Raw genomic sequence first — 16,930 nt, 5'->3', positions numbered from 1 at the left:
GCACATGCTTTTAGGCCCACATTAAATGGAAATTTATTATGTATGCATTCTTTTTACATTTTTTAATTATTAAATATGCAAAAATATGTATTTTAACATCTCCTGAAGTTTCACTGGAAAATTCCACCATCTACCCCATGTTTACCCACATTTCCGGTTATTGGCAATATTGATACTGTTTCCATATCTTTGGCCAGCAAAACTTGTAGCGATACCGATAATTCAAACATTGTATACATGTGGTATATCTAGATATAATACATAGTGACGGGTTTCATTCTGGTTGCTGGGTATTAAGGCCATGAATTATTGTCAGAGATTAAGAATTCTATTACTAAACAATGTTAAGTCTGTATTTTCTGCATTGATTGATTAGTTATTGGTACTAGGGCAAAATGAAATCAGCAATTTAAATTCTAAAGACCTAAAGTTCTGAATCATAAAATCAAGGGCACAAAAATATGATTAGCAAGATTAATTCTGAAGACTGGTATGAGTCAATCATTCTGACATGGTTTAGTTTTGGAGCGATGAGTTGCCAGGTGATTCATTTTGTTGACATCTAAAACCAACTCAACATGGTTATTAGATGATATTTGAACCATGGTCACTTAACGATATTTGTATATTTATACCCTTTAGCATATCTAACCAGTATAGGTGACATTTAACTGCTACAATATTATGATTTTCCAGTTATTATAGGGTACTAAGAATTTATTTTAGTTCCATTTTGTACCCTAGTAAGGTGAAGGAATCCTAAACATGGCTTATGGTTTCAAAAAGCAATTAAGATACGACTGGTATCATATATGTATCGGCCACCCCTATTATCCTTTATTGAGTTGAAATGGGCCATTTCGCAAAAAAAAATAAAATAAAATAAAAAAAAAAAATAAAAAATAATAATAATAATAATTAATAAATAAATAAATAATAGAAAAGAAGAAGAAGGCCAAGAAAGTCTTAGACTTTGAGAGGGAAAACTAGTATTCACAATTCCATAACCAGACATCTCAATTATATAATCATGGTGATAAACTTAAGTCATTGGGAACCCTGAAAAGTCTTAAACTTTTAAAGGCTTCTTTGTTTTGCCAATTATCCTAATAATGTAATGGAAATGTGTCATTATTACGAATTTACCACTACCAAACCAAACATGGGAATTGTCGGTCAAATCCAGATGTATTTAGGAGATAGGTACATAAATTTGTAATCATTGCACTTTTTATGGCATATAGTGAAAATCTCGAACCCAAATAGCGACATCAGTGTATTTCGGTGATGATTTGACATTAATGTAAAAATAATAGATTTTACCGCCAATAAACCAAACATAACAATTGGTGGTCAAATGCAAATGTTGTTAGGAGACGAGTAAAGTAATTTGTATCATTGCATATTCATTTACATTACCAGTGTAATTGGCAAAACAAATAGGCCCTAAGAGGTAAAGTCAATATGCAACAACTTGTGCTCTTTGAAGACTTGGGTTCAATGATAAGAGAACTGGGTCTGGTTACTCTTAGGGCTATCAACCTTCTCAGTTGAATATATTGAGAACATTATTCAAAATGCTTGTCTCACGAATTACAAGACAATAGATCCTCACAAATTGCCGATACTAATTTGCTAAGAATCAATTGGGCTTAAGGCTACAATGTCATTGTTGGTAGGAATCAAAATATCTAGATTTGGGTTACAATTTGTATCAATTAAACAAATTGCCAGAATTCCTAAAATTAGACATTCTCAAAGAGCCGTATATTCTTCTTGTTGATCAATGATGATGACAATATCAGGTAACCTCATCTTTATTTGATCCCACCCATATATGTTTACAAGTGAGATAATTGTCTCTTCAACATTGTTGCATCTCTTTTCGGGAGACGATAAAGCAAGGTATTTCGTATTGGTAATAGTGGCCATAACGATCACCATCGTTACTGATACGGGTATCAGCCATAACGGCAGATATGGGGGCGTAACGGCCGTTACGACCCCCATAACGGTTGAATTCTTTTTTCTTTTTTTTTTTTTTGCCCAAAAATTTGTGAAAAAATATTTAAAAATCTAGAATAATGTAAATATTCCAAATATGTATTCATTTTTTGTTTTGAACATGTTTATGGTAGTGTAACGGTCCACTCTTTAGTGAGAGTGTTGTATCTGGTTGTCTGGTGAATTTATGAACATGGTTATGTGTCTCTAGTATTTACACATCACAATCAAGCACTACAACTAGAAATTGGGGAAAAAAAAAGACATAAATACAAGACATCATTTTGTTGAATTTGCGAAAGGCGATATGGTTATGGCATGTATTTGTCATGGATGGTTGCCCTCCGGTACCTTGAAGAAGCTCCATCCTCGTAATGTGGGACTGTTCAAAATCATAAAGAAGATTAGTGTCAATGCTTATGTTTTAGATCTCCCACCAAATTTACCTATCAGTCCTACTTGCAATTTGGAAGATCTTTCCATCTATTGTAGGCACCATACTGATGATATATCGAGGAACAAGCTATCACACTTCCAACCATTTTGCCACCAATAGACATGATCATTGATGTTTTTGACTACCAGATCTTCTCCACACGCCAAGGTGGTTACCAAAAGTTTCTCGTCTGTTGGTAGGGACGACCTCTCTCCCATGCTACATCGATCACAATTACAGACTTCCAGCATGAATCCTGACTTCTATGATAAATATCAGGCCATTAACTCGCCGAAGTCGAGTTCTTTCAGGCTGGGGAGAATTGATGTAGGTTGAACTGGGCCCAAGACCCCTCAATTGGCCCACCAATAAATGGCTCGAGCCTCCTAATTAGGCAGCTAGCTATGCAATAATGAATTAATCAAATCTTCTTAAATGCATTCTTATCCCTTAGGCATATCTTTATTACTTCTCCATTTTTGTAATAAGCCATTGGTTGTCAATGACATTAAGAATCTTCCTTATTTGTATATCTCAAAGCTTATTTAAGAGCATAGGATGAGTAGTATCAAGGCACCTTAGAAATGAATGAAAATTTCTAGTTATTGTTTTGCTTTATTCATGATTCTTGTGCTTAGTTGAAGGTGCCTACGTTTGGGCAAATCCTTCCCATCAACCAACTACACCAATGCAGTACTCAACGTCTAGGTGTACTAATAGAATTCGGGGAAGATAAGTCCTAGAGATATCTAAGAGAGTACCAACATTGGTACAACCAGAAGATGGCCTAGGCACAATATTATCAACATGTGGAGCGGGGCAGCAGTGCCATGGCTGACTGAGTGGGGACAAAGATGACGACTTTGAGTTCTCTCGTAATTCCATGTGGGTTTGAGGGATAACCAGATAGGTATGTTTTTCATTGTTTGTTACTTGCATTTGTATTGTATGAACGCATTTCGGTTATTATTGCTTTGTTTTTTACGATAGCACATGGTTTAGGCCATTATTAAGGTCTCATTACGTATGGTTCTTTTTTGCAATTTTTTACTCCTAAATATGTAAATATGTGTCGTTTAGCATCTCCTGAAATTTCACTAAAAATATCCACTTTTCCCCCCATGTTTCCTCAAGGTTTCCCTTACTCAGCGATACATTTCCTGGTATCGGCGACATTATTGACGATATCGATACATGTTCCTGCATCCCCTATTAGTGATACGTGTTCCTGGATGGAAGTTTTTTAAAGATGTTTTTGTAAAGAATTTTACCCTGCGAAACTAGTCATAAATTAGTAAAAGAAAAATAACATAAGACAATGCAACGGAAACAACAACAACAATTGCACGGTAGCATTTTGAAGTGGAGTAGAGCATGGATAGATGATAGTGCTTACTTCGAAACCTTCATAGGATAATAAGATAAAGTAACGTGTGATGAGATTCAAGCCTATTTAGTATAAAATTAAACTTGTCTATTTACATTGAAGTCTGATATCTATTCTTTTTTGATACCTTCAATAATGTAGCATTATTCAAGAAAATAGAAGTGTACATAATGACACAATAAGATTTCAAGCAATTGCAACACGAGAACAGAAACACTGATCTTAACTATGAAAAGTGCAATGGATGAAAGGGTGGCTCACTTGGAGATTTCTTAGCCGTATAGAAAGGTTTAGTAAAAGTGGATAAACAGCATCTTTCGGTGATGACTCAAGCACCTGTTGCATGTAGCATTGATTCATATTATAATAGAAACTGCCAAGATTCATGACAAAAACTTTCATGAATTCAAGTATATTCCTTAGGAAACTCACTGTCTGTAAGCATTGGACAGCAGTTAATTGAACCATTTCATCAGGATCCTCAAGCAAAGCTACTATCACCCCAAGAACTTGCGTAGTGTATTTAAGCATATAATGTGTTGGTATCTGCAATGAAGTTCAATTGCTAGAAAGAATCATTACATGGACCAAGATTGCAAAGACACAGTCACAATGAAAAATTAAACAAGTACAAGGTATCATAATTGAATATATGAATTAAGCTTGACAATTGCTTCTGATTTTGCCATTTCATAAGAAGGCCATGTTAAGAAACTATACCCATGCTCACTTTCTCCACAAAGAATCATATGGATTTCTAAACAGCCATGCAACAACTGAAAAAGACTATTGCATTCTCACATAATCTAATTACTGACCAACAAAATGAACTTTGTGTGGCACACCAGGGTGCAGGAAGCAAATATGAAATGGTGCAAGACTTCAATCCTAGTTATGAACAGTGTTCGAATTATCTCTGATATTATTGAAATATCTCAAATATTATCTTGATCTCCAGCTCAGCGACACCAATAACATTGGTAGCGATACCAATAACGCTACCGATAACATAATCTAATTCCTGACCAACAAAATGAACATTGTGTGGCACACCAGGGTGCAGGAAGCAAATATGAAATGGTGCAAGACTTGAATCCTAGTTATGAACAGTGTTCGAATTATCTCTGATCTTATCGAAATATCTCAGATATTATCTTGATCTCCAGCTCAGCGATACCAATAACGCTGGTAGTATCAGAAATTCCAGGTATTAGCAATGTATCGCTAAGTATCGCCAACGTATCAATATTGCTAATGTAATCGCCAATATTTTCAACTATGTAAATTCTAGGTATCTCTCGTATTGCCAATGCATCAATATTGCCAATGTATAGCCAATATTTTCAAATGTAAATTCTAGGTAATGCTTGCATCATAAGTGTATCGACGATATTTCAATAGTAATTTTTTATTTCAAGTTTTTTTTCATGGGCACATGGTTGTACGCAGTGTTCAAAATATCGGTATCGCGTTACGTATCACATCCTTGGGATACAGATACGTATCGGTTATCGCACGGGATATATCGTTTGTATCAAGTAATTTATCGCACTTTTTGGGAAACATAGGGAAAGATTAGGAAAATGGTTGAATTTTTCAATGAAACTTCAGGGATTGTTAGAAAAGACCTTAATACACACTTTTAAATCATAACATCTCAAAAAAGAAGTGCTCGTAATAGGTTTCCTTTGTATAGGTTCCTAAGCTATGTGTTGTCTAACTAAACTAATGCAACTATATTCAAATTGAATGCATAACATCCAGAGTGTATGCGATGACAATTTCATCAAACATTCCTAAATACTTCGAAATTAGTCTCAATTGATAGCAGGTTGAAGAGAAATTAAAAAATAATAATAATAATAATTTTTAATTAAAAAATAATTTTTATTTTCCAAAATTTAACAAAGACTTAACAAATTAGTAGATCAGCCCTCATACATGCTTGATTTCATGTTTGGAGTGCAAAATTGCAAGCAATTTGGGAGAAATTGGGGAAATTTCGAATTTTCCCAATTTTCCCCAAATTGGACCACCAACACTCAAATTTCGAATTAGAGTGTATGTGATGATCATTTCATCAAATACTCCTAAACACTTTGAAATTAGTCTTAATTGATAGCTGGTTGAAGGAAAATTTTGAAAAAAAAACACAGAAAACATGAAGAACCAATGGATTTATAACCATTTGACACTGATTGAACATAATTTCAACAAAAGAAAAAAGGGATCAAAAATTGAAAATGTGCACCGGATCGAACATGTGGGATATATCGGCATTACCTGTCCGTTTCATATCGCATAGGTGGGCTACAAGATGTATCGTGGGATATATCAGCCAATATCGTCGATATTTAAAACACTGGTTGTATGTAGTGTTCAATTTGTCATTGATAATATCTCAATATTGTACATATCGCAACATGTGTGATTTGGAGACCGCGATGTTTCGTTTCCTTTCCAATTGTTGATGATTTCTTGGTGAAATATCGTGTTGTTGATATTTTGCAATATCGATGGATGTTTGGATGAAAGGTTGGATGATTAAATAGACTGAATGGGATGGTTGGACTGATATCTTACAACAACACATGCTTTTAAGGCCCCATTAAATGGAAACTTGTTATGTATGCATTCTTTTTGCATTATTTATTTATTTTTTAAAATTTCTAACTATGCAAATATGTCCATTTTAACATCTCCTGAAGTTTCGCTGAAAATTCCACTGTTTTTCCCATGTTTCCCTGCATTTCTGGTTATTAGCGATATCGATATTGTTTCCGTATCCCTGACCAGCGGAATTTGTAGCGATACCGATACTTCGAACATTGGTTATGAATAAAGCATGTGAACCATTTGAAACCATGCTGTCACTGGTTGCATAAGCCCACATTGTTTGAATTTGATCTTTTAGCTCAGGCAGAGAACTGGATGTGGTTATTTCCTATCAGCATGTTATCTTCTCTCAGAAGCAGAACAGACCGAAGCATAGTGCACAACCCTCCTACGTGTATGATTTCCTTTCCTGGACGAACATGATGAACATGTATATAGACGAAAGTAGTGCATGCAGATAGCATTGAGTAAGTCGATAATATGACCAATTAAATTTGCTGCAATTATCTAGATATCACAGGAATAGACATTGAGAAGTGACAAGAAACAAATAAAAAATTGGATGATTTGACATGCAATTCTATCTTATCTACATGACTTCGATACACAACACATTTTATCTAATTACAGAATTACCTCACAGCTGTAACCTAGAGAAGTACTAGCTTATACAGAACATTTTAGGTGATGAGAAATTCTACGAAACATGACACTACACTATCAAGCAAGGAACAGCCGCAGTTAATAAACATGGGCAGACAAATGAGAAGGAATGATGTCCAACACTTATCCCTCAAAAGTGGAGAACAGGTGTTTGCCAATGGAAGATTTAAATGATAAAATTGTAGGGAAAAACAAGACCTGAACAAGTCCTCTTAGACAAAGGCGTCTTACGGTAGGTGAATCATCACGAACATGCATACACATCATCTCAACCATTTCTTCCAATAAGGAACCAACCCCATCACTGTAAAATAGCACCATTAATTAGTGATGAGATATGCAAATCCATAAACAAGCCTATGAAAACAATACAGATCACAAGACTAAGAAACATGCATGATCACATAGAGCATCAAAGTGCTTTAATCAAGCCACACTCGAAATGCATTAGAAATTAAATAAACTTCAAATACTACAGGAATTAAAATCAACATGTAATTTGTTTCTTCTCTTTCCTCACCAGCAAAATTGTTGAAGGTATAACTTGGGAATACAGTCCAAAAGTGAAAGGCTATGTGAGGCAGCTAGTTCGATTCCGTACTTCTAAACTTATTGAATGCTCATCTACATAAAGCGGGACTAGCTAATTTTAGATGTTCTAGTAGAAAAATGATTTCACATGAAGCAATTGGATATATTACTACATGTGTTACAATGCAGCTATAACGCAATTGGACACTAAACTAAGACCATCTTTGAGGAATAATCATTTCCAACATAACAATATCACATGCGATGATCTTCCAAACAGAATAAGACAACCTTTTGAAGTTGCAAAAAATGAAAATAGCAGCATTCAAAACTTAGAAACACTAGGCCAAGGTCGTTATATTTGAGTCATGCCAGATACGAACGAATGTATCAGTAGCTATCTTACTTGAGTCCAGTACAAGGGCGGTTATAGATCTGGGAGTCATATTTACTCAAATACCAAATATGAGAGTATGTGAACTTGATTATACTTAACATATTAGTATTTTTACTAGAAATTTTGTTTAAAAAATATGTCAATTAATTTTAACTATGCTTCTATAGTTTTTATTTCCTCATCATCATCACCTAAACCTTATGCCAACTAATTGATGTTGGCTACATGAATCCTTTTCCACAATTTCATTCTATCAAGGACCATAACTTCAGTTAGACCATACGTCATCAAGTCTTTTCTTACTACCTCCATCCACGTCCTTTTAGGCCTTCCCCTCGCCCATTTAAAGCCTTCAACTTGTACGAACTCACTCTTCTAACCAACACGGTTCTTCGTCTCTGTTGCACATGACCAAACCATCTAAATCTACTTTCCCTGTCTTGTTACCCATTGGTGCTACTCCTAAATTCCATCGAATGCATTCATTTCTAATTCTATCCTTGTCTTGCCACTCATCAATCTCATTTCAGCTACACTCATCCTATGGAAATATGGTTTCTTAACTGTGCAACATTCTTTCCCATAAATGTTTTGGTGAAAAATAACTTATAGTGTAAGCTAAAAAGTGTGTAGCGTAGGCTTCATTTGACTTAAGCTATTCTCATGAACTACATAGAATGATGGCTAAGCTACTATATCTATCCTATGCTACAAACTACATAGCATAAGTTATTTAAACCACTGGTTAAGTTTTAATATGTAATAGTATGAGTTAGGGGATACAATAAAGCAAAGGAGAGTTAACATAACTTGTATACATGAGACCAAGTGAAAAGGGGTAAAAGCAAAGTAAATTGATGCGGTATAAACTTTCGTAAATAGGAAAAGAAAATAGTATAAATGGGGTAGGTGATGTGGACATCACATCACCACTTCGTACATACCAGAGACGTAGGCGTCGACAGGCTACATTGACACTTTCACTTTGGCTAGGCGACTAATGGTGATCACCAGTGGTCATTGACGAGCATTAGAAAAGCATGGATGGCATGGATCATATTTGGAGATCATCTCACCGTTGATCATGGTCTACATGATTGTCCATCCATTGGATAGTCTTGTGTCCCATCATGGGGCCATCCGATGGTTGGATTATGTTGGACCCTTTTGTTAGTTAGTTTTTCTTATGTTATGTGATGATTTGGACATTTTAGTTTGTGATTGGATAGTGAACATTTATTTGCTACATAATATATTTTTTCTGGGAGGGTAGATTAGACTTTTTACCTTTTAGGACATAATGAGTATTTTTCTTTTATTACTAAAGGGGTGGAATTGTTATTTCAACAAATTTTTGCTATAAAATAATGAAAGAGGGGTGGGGACGTCCAACCCTATTGTGAATTTAGAGAAAAATCTGAGGAAGCTTTGTGGGAGTTTCTTTCTTCTTCCTTCATCATTGTGAAGTCTAGATCTTTGGATATAAGCTTAGAGGGTGTGAAGTCACTCTATCCTTCGTCCCTAAGATCCTTTATCTTCCACTTCGTGCTTGGTGAATCGTAGGTGGTAGGTCTTTTTTTTAAAATTTATTTATTTATTTTTAAAATTTCAATTCTAAGGTAAGATCTTGCCATTATTCTCACTTGGATCTTATTTTACTTGATCTATTGGCAACCTAAACCCCATTTGATCTGAATTTGAATTGGTTTTGTTCCTTTGTCCATAAAAAGGCAACTTAATGTCAGTCGTTTGCGTTCAAACTTTCACCTATTGAACCCGAATTATTCCTATGCTAGTTGGAAGATTTTTATCTTCCTTGGGCCCTATTTTCTGAGTGCTTTGTTTGGTGAAAGGGATGATGACTGTGATTTGGCCTCGAATCATACCCGTCATCTCTTGGGCTTCACGTTGTTTGCATGTGCATCACACTCTAGCTTGGTGATTTTTATATATTCCTTTGATTTTTAATTAAATCTCAGTCACATAGCTGGATTTGCATCATTCTACATCAAAGTGGTATCAGAGCGGGAGGTCTCGTGTTCGAGACTCCTCACCGGGGGTGATTAATGTAGGGGCATTTTTACACTGGTCTCGAGTGGGGCAGCCTATGGGATGCGGGTGATTCGTGTGAAGAGGAATCCATGTGAAGTGGGGCCCATGATGAGGGTTCGACCGAGGTCCTAACCCATGGGATGTGGGGCCTGGGCTATGAGATAATTGGATTGATTCGCTACTCTCTATTAGTTCGAGCTTTTAGACCAAGTGGCTAGTTGTCCTACATCAGTAGGGATAGTTGTAGACGAAGATTTAAAGGATAAAGTTGTTGATTTTAAGAGAGTAGGCAACAAGCTTTTATTGATAAAGCTTATGTTGGGAGAGGGAGAGAATCAATGTTATTAGTGCATGTGCCGCACGTAGAGATTTGAGGAGAGAATTACAAAATAATTTCGGGAGGACATGTATGGAATACTTTAATAAATAAAACATGGAGAGAGGATATTTACAGGAGGAATGATTATGTGGGAAAAGATGAGGAGAGGATATGAAAGGGTATATGGATGATATGGTTTTGGGAATGGAAATGAAACATAGGGTGATATCCTTGATTTTTCAATGGCACACGATCTTACAATAGTAAATACATATTTAAAAGGAGAAAAACATTTAATAACCTTTAAAAGTGGATCATATACAAGCAAAATAAACTTCTTTGTACTTAGGAAGAAAGAATGATCAATATGTAAAGACTATAACAAATACCAGGAGAGAGTTTGACTATGCTAATGTTATGGATGTTTTAGCAAGTGATAGAAGGAAGAGTGAAATTAAGAGGTCAAACAAAGTGTTGGAATTTAAAGAAGAGAACACCATGGTATTTAGGAATAAGTTTATATCAAATAGAAAAGAAAAGTGGAATGAATTAGTTGAGTGCATTAAAAAAGTGGCAAAAGAAGCTTTAGGAGTATCCAGAGGCAAAGCTGCTCCTATAAGATAAATTGGCAGTGGAATTATGAGGTCCAAAAGGCTATTAGAGAGAAACGACCATGCAACAAGGCTTCACAAGGGAGAAACGAGAAAATCGTAACAGAATATAGAAATGCCAAAAAGAACTCTTAAGAAAATAATGAAGCTAAACGTAGAGCATATAATGGCATGCTCAATATATTGGGGACGAGGATGGGAGGAAGATGTATTCAAGCTGGTAAACATAAGGAGAGGAAGTGCTTGGACATAATTCATTTTAGATGGATTATAGGAGATGACTAGAGGATATTGGGTAGACTCGCGCAACATAAAGGGGTTTTTGGAGTGGGTGGGACTTGCATGAGATGATCGATCTTCTGATGGCTGATGAAGAGTTTACACTGTCTAATAGGCAAGAAAAGGTAGTGATGTCCATATTAGATAGGTTTTTGGTTTCGTCTGGGTGGGTGGAGAATTTTTCGTTGGCTTCCACATGGGTGCTAATGAAGCCAATGTCTGATCATTGCCCTATTTTCTTGGACTCTACTGGGGAGAATTGGGGCCCAAAACTGTTTAGGTGCTCATGTGGTTGGAGGTGGAGGGATTTTCCAAGTTGATCAGAGAATGGTGGGAATCTATTGAGGTTGAGGGTTTTGATGGCTTCAAGTTGAGTCAGAAACTTAAGATTTTAAAAGGCAAGATATTGACGTGGAAGAGGGAAGCTTGAGGGAGACATAAGGGTGAAATAAATTATTTATTAAAGGGAATTTAGGAATTCGATATAGAGGTGGAGGGGATGGCTTATTAGAAGAAAGGAAAAATCTTAGGGTGAAGCCGTCTCAAGATTAATCTAGTCATTTGAAGGAAGAAGATATCAAGTGGAGGCAGCGGTCGAGAGCCACTTGGTTGAACGAGGGTGACAAAATTACACAAAATTTCCACAGTATAGCAAGCACTTGAGCCATGTCAATTGGAGATTCCTAGATTATATGTTGGGTCGCTAAGGATGTGGGTTGAAGTAGATGGTTGGATGAGGAAGTGCGTTCGTTCGCCCAGGTTTTCAGTGTTGGACAATGGATCCCCTAAAGGGTTCCTCAAACCACACTAATCCATACCGTTATTATTGTAGGGGCCCTTATTCAGTACTATAAACAGTTTAAATCATTGGATTTGTTTTCAATGATCCAAACCATTCATATGATTGCTTCGTTTTTGTGATCCTAACCATTTACATAATTAGTCATATGCTAAACAAATCAAAGAACCATACGTGTTGGAGCATAAAAAATTGATTAAAAGGAGTAGGCAAAGAAAGAAGATTGAAGAAATAGATTGAAAGAAGCCAAGTTGTGCGGCCGAATTCAAGTTGTGCGAGACCGCGCAACTCATCATAGTTGAGTGGGTCCGCGCAACTTATCATTAAGAAGTTTGTGTTGAAGAATGCAAATGATGCGAAGTGGGCCCCATGGCACAAGATTTGAGGATTTGCACGTGTGAAAGGCTATAAATACTCCCTTCCCCCTTCATTTGAGGGATCGGATTTCTCAGAAGACTGATACCTCTGACAGGTATCGAGGAGAGAGAGGGAAGAATGATAAGGCAGAACCGTGCAACCCTATTGAGTTGCGCGGACCTGCGCAACTCCTTGGTCCGCACAACTCAACAAAGTTGCGCGGATGATCCAAAAAAGAGAGTATTATTTAATATTTGTATACATTATCTTAAGGGCTTCTCTTCAGGATATTATTCATACTATTCATGAAGACATATGTGAAAGAAGACTCGCACAACTCCTCTCTTATGGAGACTTGAATGATATGAACCAAAATGCTGCCGAAATTTACATTTGAATCCATTCAATACTCGTACTTTTAATCATAAAGACTTTATCTTGGAATCAAAGGATAAGAAGGATGTAAACGAATTCAGAATAAATGAAATGTGATGATTATTCTCTTCATTTATTTTCTTTGTTATTATTAAGTGAGATAATTCCCAAATCCAATACCATTCGTTTCTTGTCGAAACAAAATGACGACTCTGTTGGGATCTTACTTGATATTAACTTAGAAACAATACAGAGAATATTATCATAGTTTGGCGTCTTATAGATGCCAAAATGGCTACTCTTAACAGGAACATCTTCCCTTTCATCTCGAAGATAAGGTACATAATTAAATACTGATTGATATCGTTTTGATTTCTCTGACAGAATTACAATATGATACATACGTTCAAGCTACAATCGATGGCAACCATTGCAAGCAAAACAATCTTTTACTTCTCGCCGACGGGATTTGTAATAGAATATGCCCATGATCAATCTCCGATTTATGAGAAACAATCTGTGTTGATCAAAAATGACAAATCTCAAGCCATGATTGGAGTCATAATTGTCTCACCATTAGCACAGAAAAAAAGTAATGACTGGGGATAGTTGTGTCATGCCAAAGGCCAAGAACCAGAAACACCATAACTGCCAGGACAAGTTTATCGTCACAAAAAATCAAAGGACCGATAACACGAAATGCAGCTAGAAAGAACCCTGAACTTGCTCCTCTAGCGTTATACCCGGGAAAATCAGTTCCTTCATTAACGTCGCAGGACTTTCCGGCTTTGCCTGTGGCTAACACTCGATGGACAAGAAAGGAAAAAAGGCAAATCACCTATGAGAAGCATATCAGTTTTCAAAAATGCATCTCCACAGGTCGTGTTACAATCGTCTGAATTTTAAGGAAGCACAGGAGAACCAAATGGAGCTCCTCTCTCACTAAGCCCCATCATGCCAATGCGTTCCTACTCTACTCCAACGACTGCTTTGTGAAAAAGTGGAGAAGCTACCGTATATATGAGAGGAACAAGTCAAGGTCCAACGCTGACTGCAGAAGATCACATAACCAAGATGGCACAAGCTTAAAGAACACTGATGGAAGAATGCAGGAATCTCCGAGAAGCTTTAACCACTCTGGCACATAAAGTGGCTCAGATTGTAGCTCCCCCAATGATGGCTGCCAGAAATGAACGCGAACGACAACCCGAGGGCTCACAACCACCGAGAGCGGGATCACATGGATCCACTCCTGCAATAAGAGCGATAACTCAAGAAGAAGTATGGCAAGTGGTTGCAGAGGTTGTCATAACTAAAAGAGAGCGGGAGAATGTCAAACGATTCCGTTACAGGACACCTTACCCAAGAGAGGTGGAGGATGTACCTTTCCCAGCGAACTTCAAGAACCCAAATTTCTAGAAATTCAATGGGGATGGATCTCCAGATGAACACCTCATGCACTTCATTACAACAATGGGTAACTTCTCCACTGTCTCGCAGTACTGCTTGCGACTATTTGGCTCTTCGTTGACAAGGAAAGCCTTCCGATGGTACTCTAGTTTAGCGCCAGAATCGATACGAACATGGGAAGAAATGCAGGATGCCTTTGTGTCAAATTTCTTTTCGTCAGATCGTGAAGTTTGCATTACGGAACTAGCTTCTATATGACAAAGAGAAGGCGAACCTATAAAAAAGTTTATAGATAGATGAAAGACATTGGGAGCTTCGTGCAGACAATTACCTGAGGAGAAAGAACAAGTGAAAATGTGCTTAAATTCTATGGAGAGTGGAATTGCATTTGGTCTCATCAGTGCTGACATAAGAACCTTTTGTGATTTGGCTACGAAAGCTCATGCATTAGAACTAATGACCAAGAAAATACCAGCATTTCATTACGAAACAGGCAGAAGAGGACACGGTAAACTGATGGCAAATGTCTTCGACTGAGAAAAGAAGAATGATATTCCCCGTAACAGAAAAAGTACAGAAAAAAGAGAAGAGTCAGATCGTTATAGAAGCAGATTCAATGATAAGAGACCAAGATCCCTTAATTCCCATGAAGGATTTACGTTTGAGAAGGAAGATGTTACCCTCATGATGAAACAACTGCTAAGTACAGGGACAATAGAGTTACCCTTGTCCAAATGGCCCGAAGAAGCAGAAATGACGAAAAAAAGAAATTTCTGCCATTATCATTGTTTGTTGGGACATCCCATGGAAAATTGCTTTACACTGAAATGCATAATTCAGAAGATGATAGATAAACAAGGGTGAGATTATAATAGGAAAAGATAAAGAAAGAAGTAGAAAAGTGTCAATAAACATGATCTCTGGCTGAGAGATTATATACGAGAAAAAGGGAGGGCTGAGGAAGAAGGAAAATAGTAGCACAAATATTGATAATTCTGCAAAACGAATGGGTAAAGCTGTGGTGATCACATTACGCCCAGGAAACAAAGTAACGAGTCCTCTCCAAAAACAAAAGGCTGGAGTGGTATGGGAAAGAATATCCGGGATGCACATCGATAACAATAGAAAAGAAGAAAAGAATGAAGTCGGAAAATGTAACTTATGATGTGATAAGCCATCTGAAAGGTATACTAGCTCGATTAAGTGTGTGATGCACTACAGTTATAAGAAGATTGTAGACACACTCTAATTCGCGCCTTATCTAATAATGAGGTCAAAAAAGCATTACTCGTAGAGATGGAAGGCACAGAGCAAGAGATACAAAGCAGTTGCATGCATGTCATTTCCTTCTCTGACGATTATTTGACTTGCGATGGGGAGCATAATAGGCCATTAATGATCATGGGTCATATTTGTGGTAAACAGGTTAAGCGAATAATGTTGGATAATGGATCGGCAGTGAACCTGTTGCCATTAACAGTGCTGAATAAACTCAGATATCGTCGTTCACATTTACGCCCTAGTGGAATGACGATACAGGTCTTCAACCGGGATGGGCAACGTGCGCTAGGGAAGATTACATTAACTCTAGAGATAGGGGAGTTAACTGTCATTTGTCATGTCATCAATGCGGTAATGACATATAACCTCCTGTTGGGTAGGCCGTGGATGCATCAGTATGGTATCATACCATCCACCCTACACCAATGCTTCGAGTATTACAAAGACGGAGTTCAGTACAAGGTAATGGCTAGCGCAAGACCATATACAAACGCAGAAGCTTTCTTTGCAGATGCCAGTTACTATGATGGATTCGCAACAGTAGGGAGAAGAATGGTGAGAACAAAACCTCAAGAAGTAATCACACAGAGATAATAGGGAAAGAAGCCGAAAAAATGGAATTGTCTGGGAAAGTGAACACGAAAAAGAAGTTTTATTTCATGCCAAAACACTTGAGACAACCGGGATAGCCTTCATTAACATTATTATCACCCGAGCAGCTGCAGATTCTACAGTCGAATTATACAGTACCATTGCCATATGCTGAAAGTAACAGGCCGTTTCCGGCTATCCCAAAAAGATTTCATGTCAAATCCAGTTTAAAGTATCCCGAGCCGATCGAATTTTATGCACCTTCGGAAATGAAAGTAGAAGAAAGAGTCGATAAAAGTATAAGTTGTGAAAACTGACATTTGAAGATCTCAAGAGATATAGTCCAGCCAACAGAAAAATTATGAAGAACATGGGTTTTGACTACGAAGAACCAACTGGCTTGAACTATGGAAAAGGAATCCAGATTCCAATCGGAGTAAATGAGAAAAAGCGAGAGAAATTCTGCGGATTGGGGGCAGAATCTTCAGTAAATATGGTCACAGTCGATTCGGGAGAAGAAACTGATTCTGAAATAATCAAGCATCCTAAAATAACTCTAAACAGATGGAAGATGGGGGGCAGCTGACAGTTGACAGTTTGCGAGAAGTAAATCTGGGCACAAAAGAAGAACCACAGAATACATTTATAAATGCTAGTTTGCCCGAACAAGAAATAGATCAATATAACAAACTCCTAAAAGAAAACAAAGATGTATTCGCCTGGACATACGCAGAAATGCCAGGATTGGAACCATCAGTAGCAATGCATCGACTGAATATCTCCAAAGATAAAAAGGCCAAACAAACAAGCACAAAGGCGATT

General features: G+C 37.0%; 1 protein-coding gene across 6 annotated transcripts in view; it reads right to left on the bottom strand.

Moving 5' to 3' along the window:
• LOC131225494 (protein SHOOT GRAVITROPISM 6) overlaps positions 1 to 16,930 on the bottom strand; it is a 180,226-nt gene that overhangs the window by 7,834 nt on the left and 155,462 nt on the right. For 5 of the 6 annotated variants that reach the window (XM_058221025.1, XM_058221027.1, XM_058221026.1 and 2 more), the window contains 3 exons: positions 7,305 to 7,410; positions 4,260 to 4,373; positions 4,089 to 4,163 (listed from right to left, as the gene is read on the bottom strand). In XM_058221025.1, the coding sequence (XP_058077008.1) occupies positions 4,089 to 4,163; positions 4,260 to 4,373; positions 7,305 to 7,410 (295 nt within the window). Of the gene's footprint in view, positions 1 to 4,088; positions 4,164 to 4,259; positions 4,374 to 7,304; positions 7,411 to 16,930 lie in introns of those variants that run through there. The other variant, XR_009161371.1, reaches the window with a different exon arrangement.

Source organism: Magnolia sinica, chromosome 14 (assembly GCF_029962835.1).
Source record: "Magnolia sinica isolate HGM2019 chromosome 14, MsV1, whole genome shotgun sequence".
NCBI lineage: Eukaryota > Viridiplantae > Streptophyta > Magnoliopsida > Magnoliales > Magnoliaceae > Magnolia > Magnolia sinica.
This window is presented reverse-complemented; position numbering and strand designations above follow the sequence as displayed.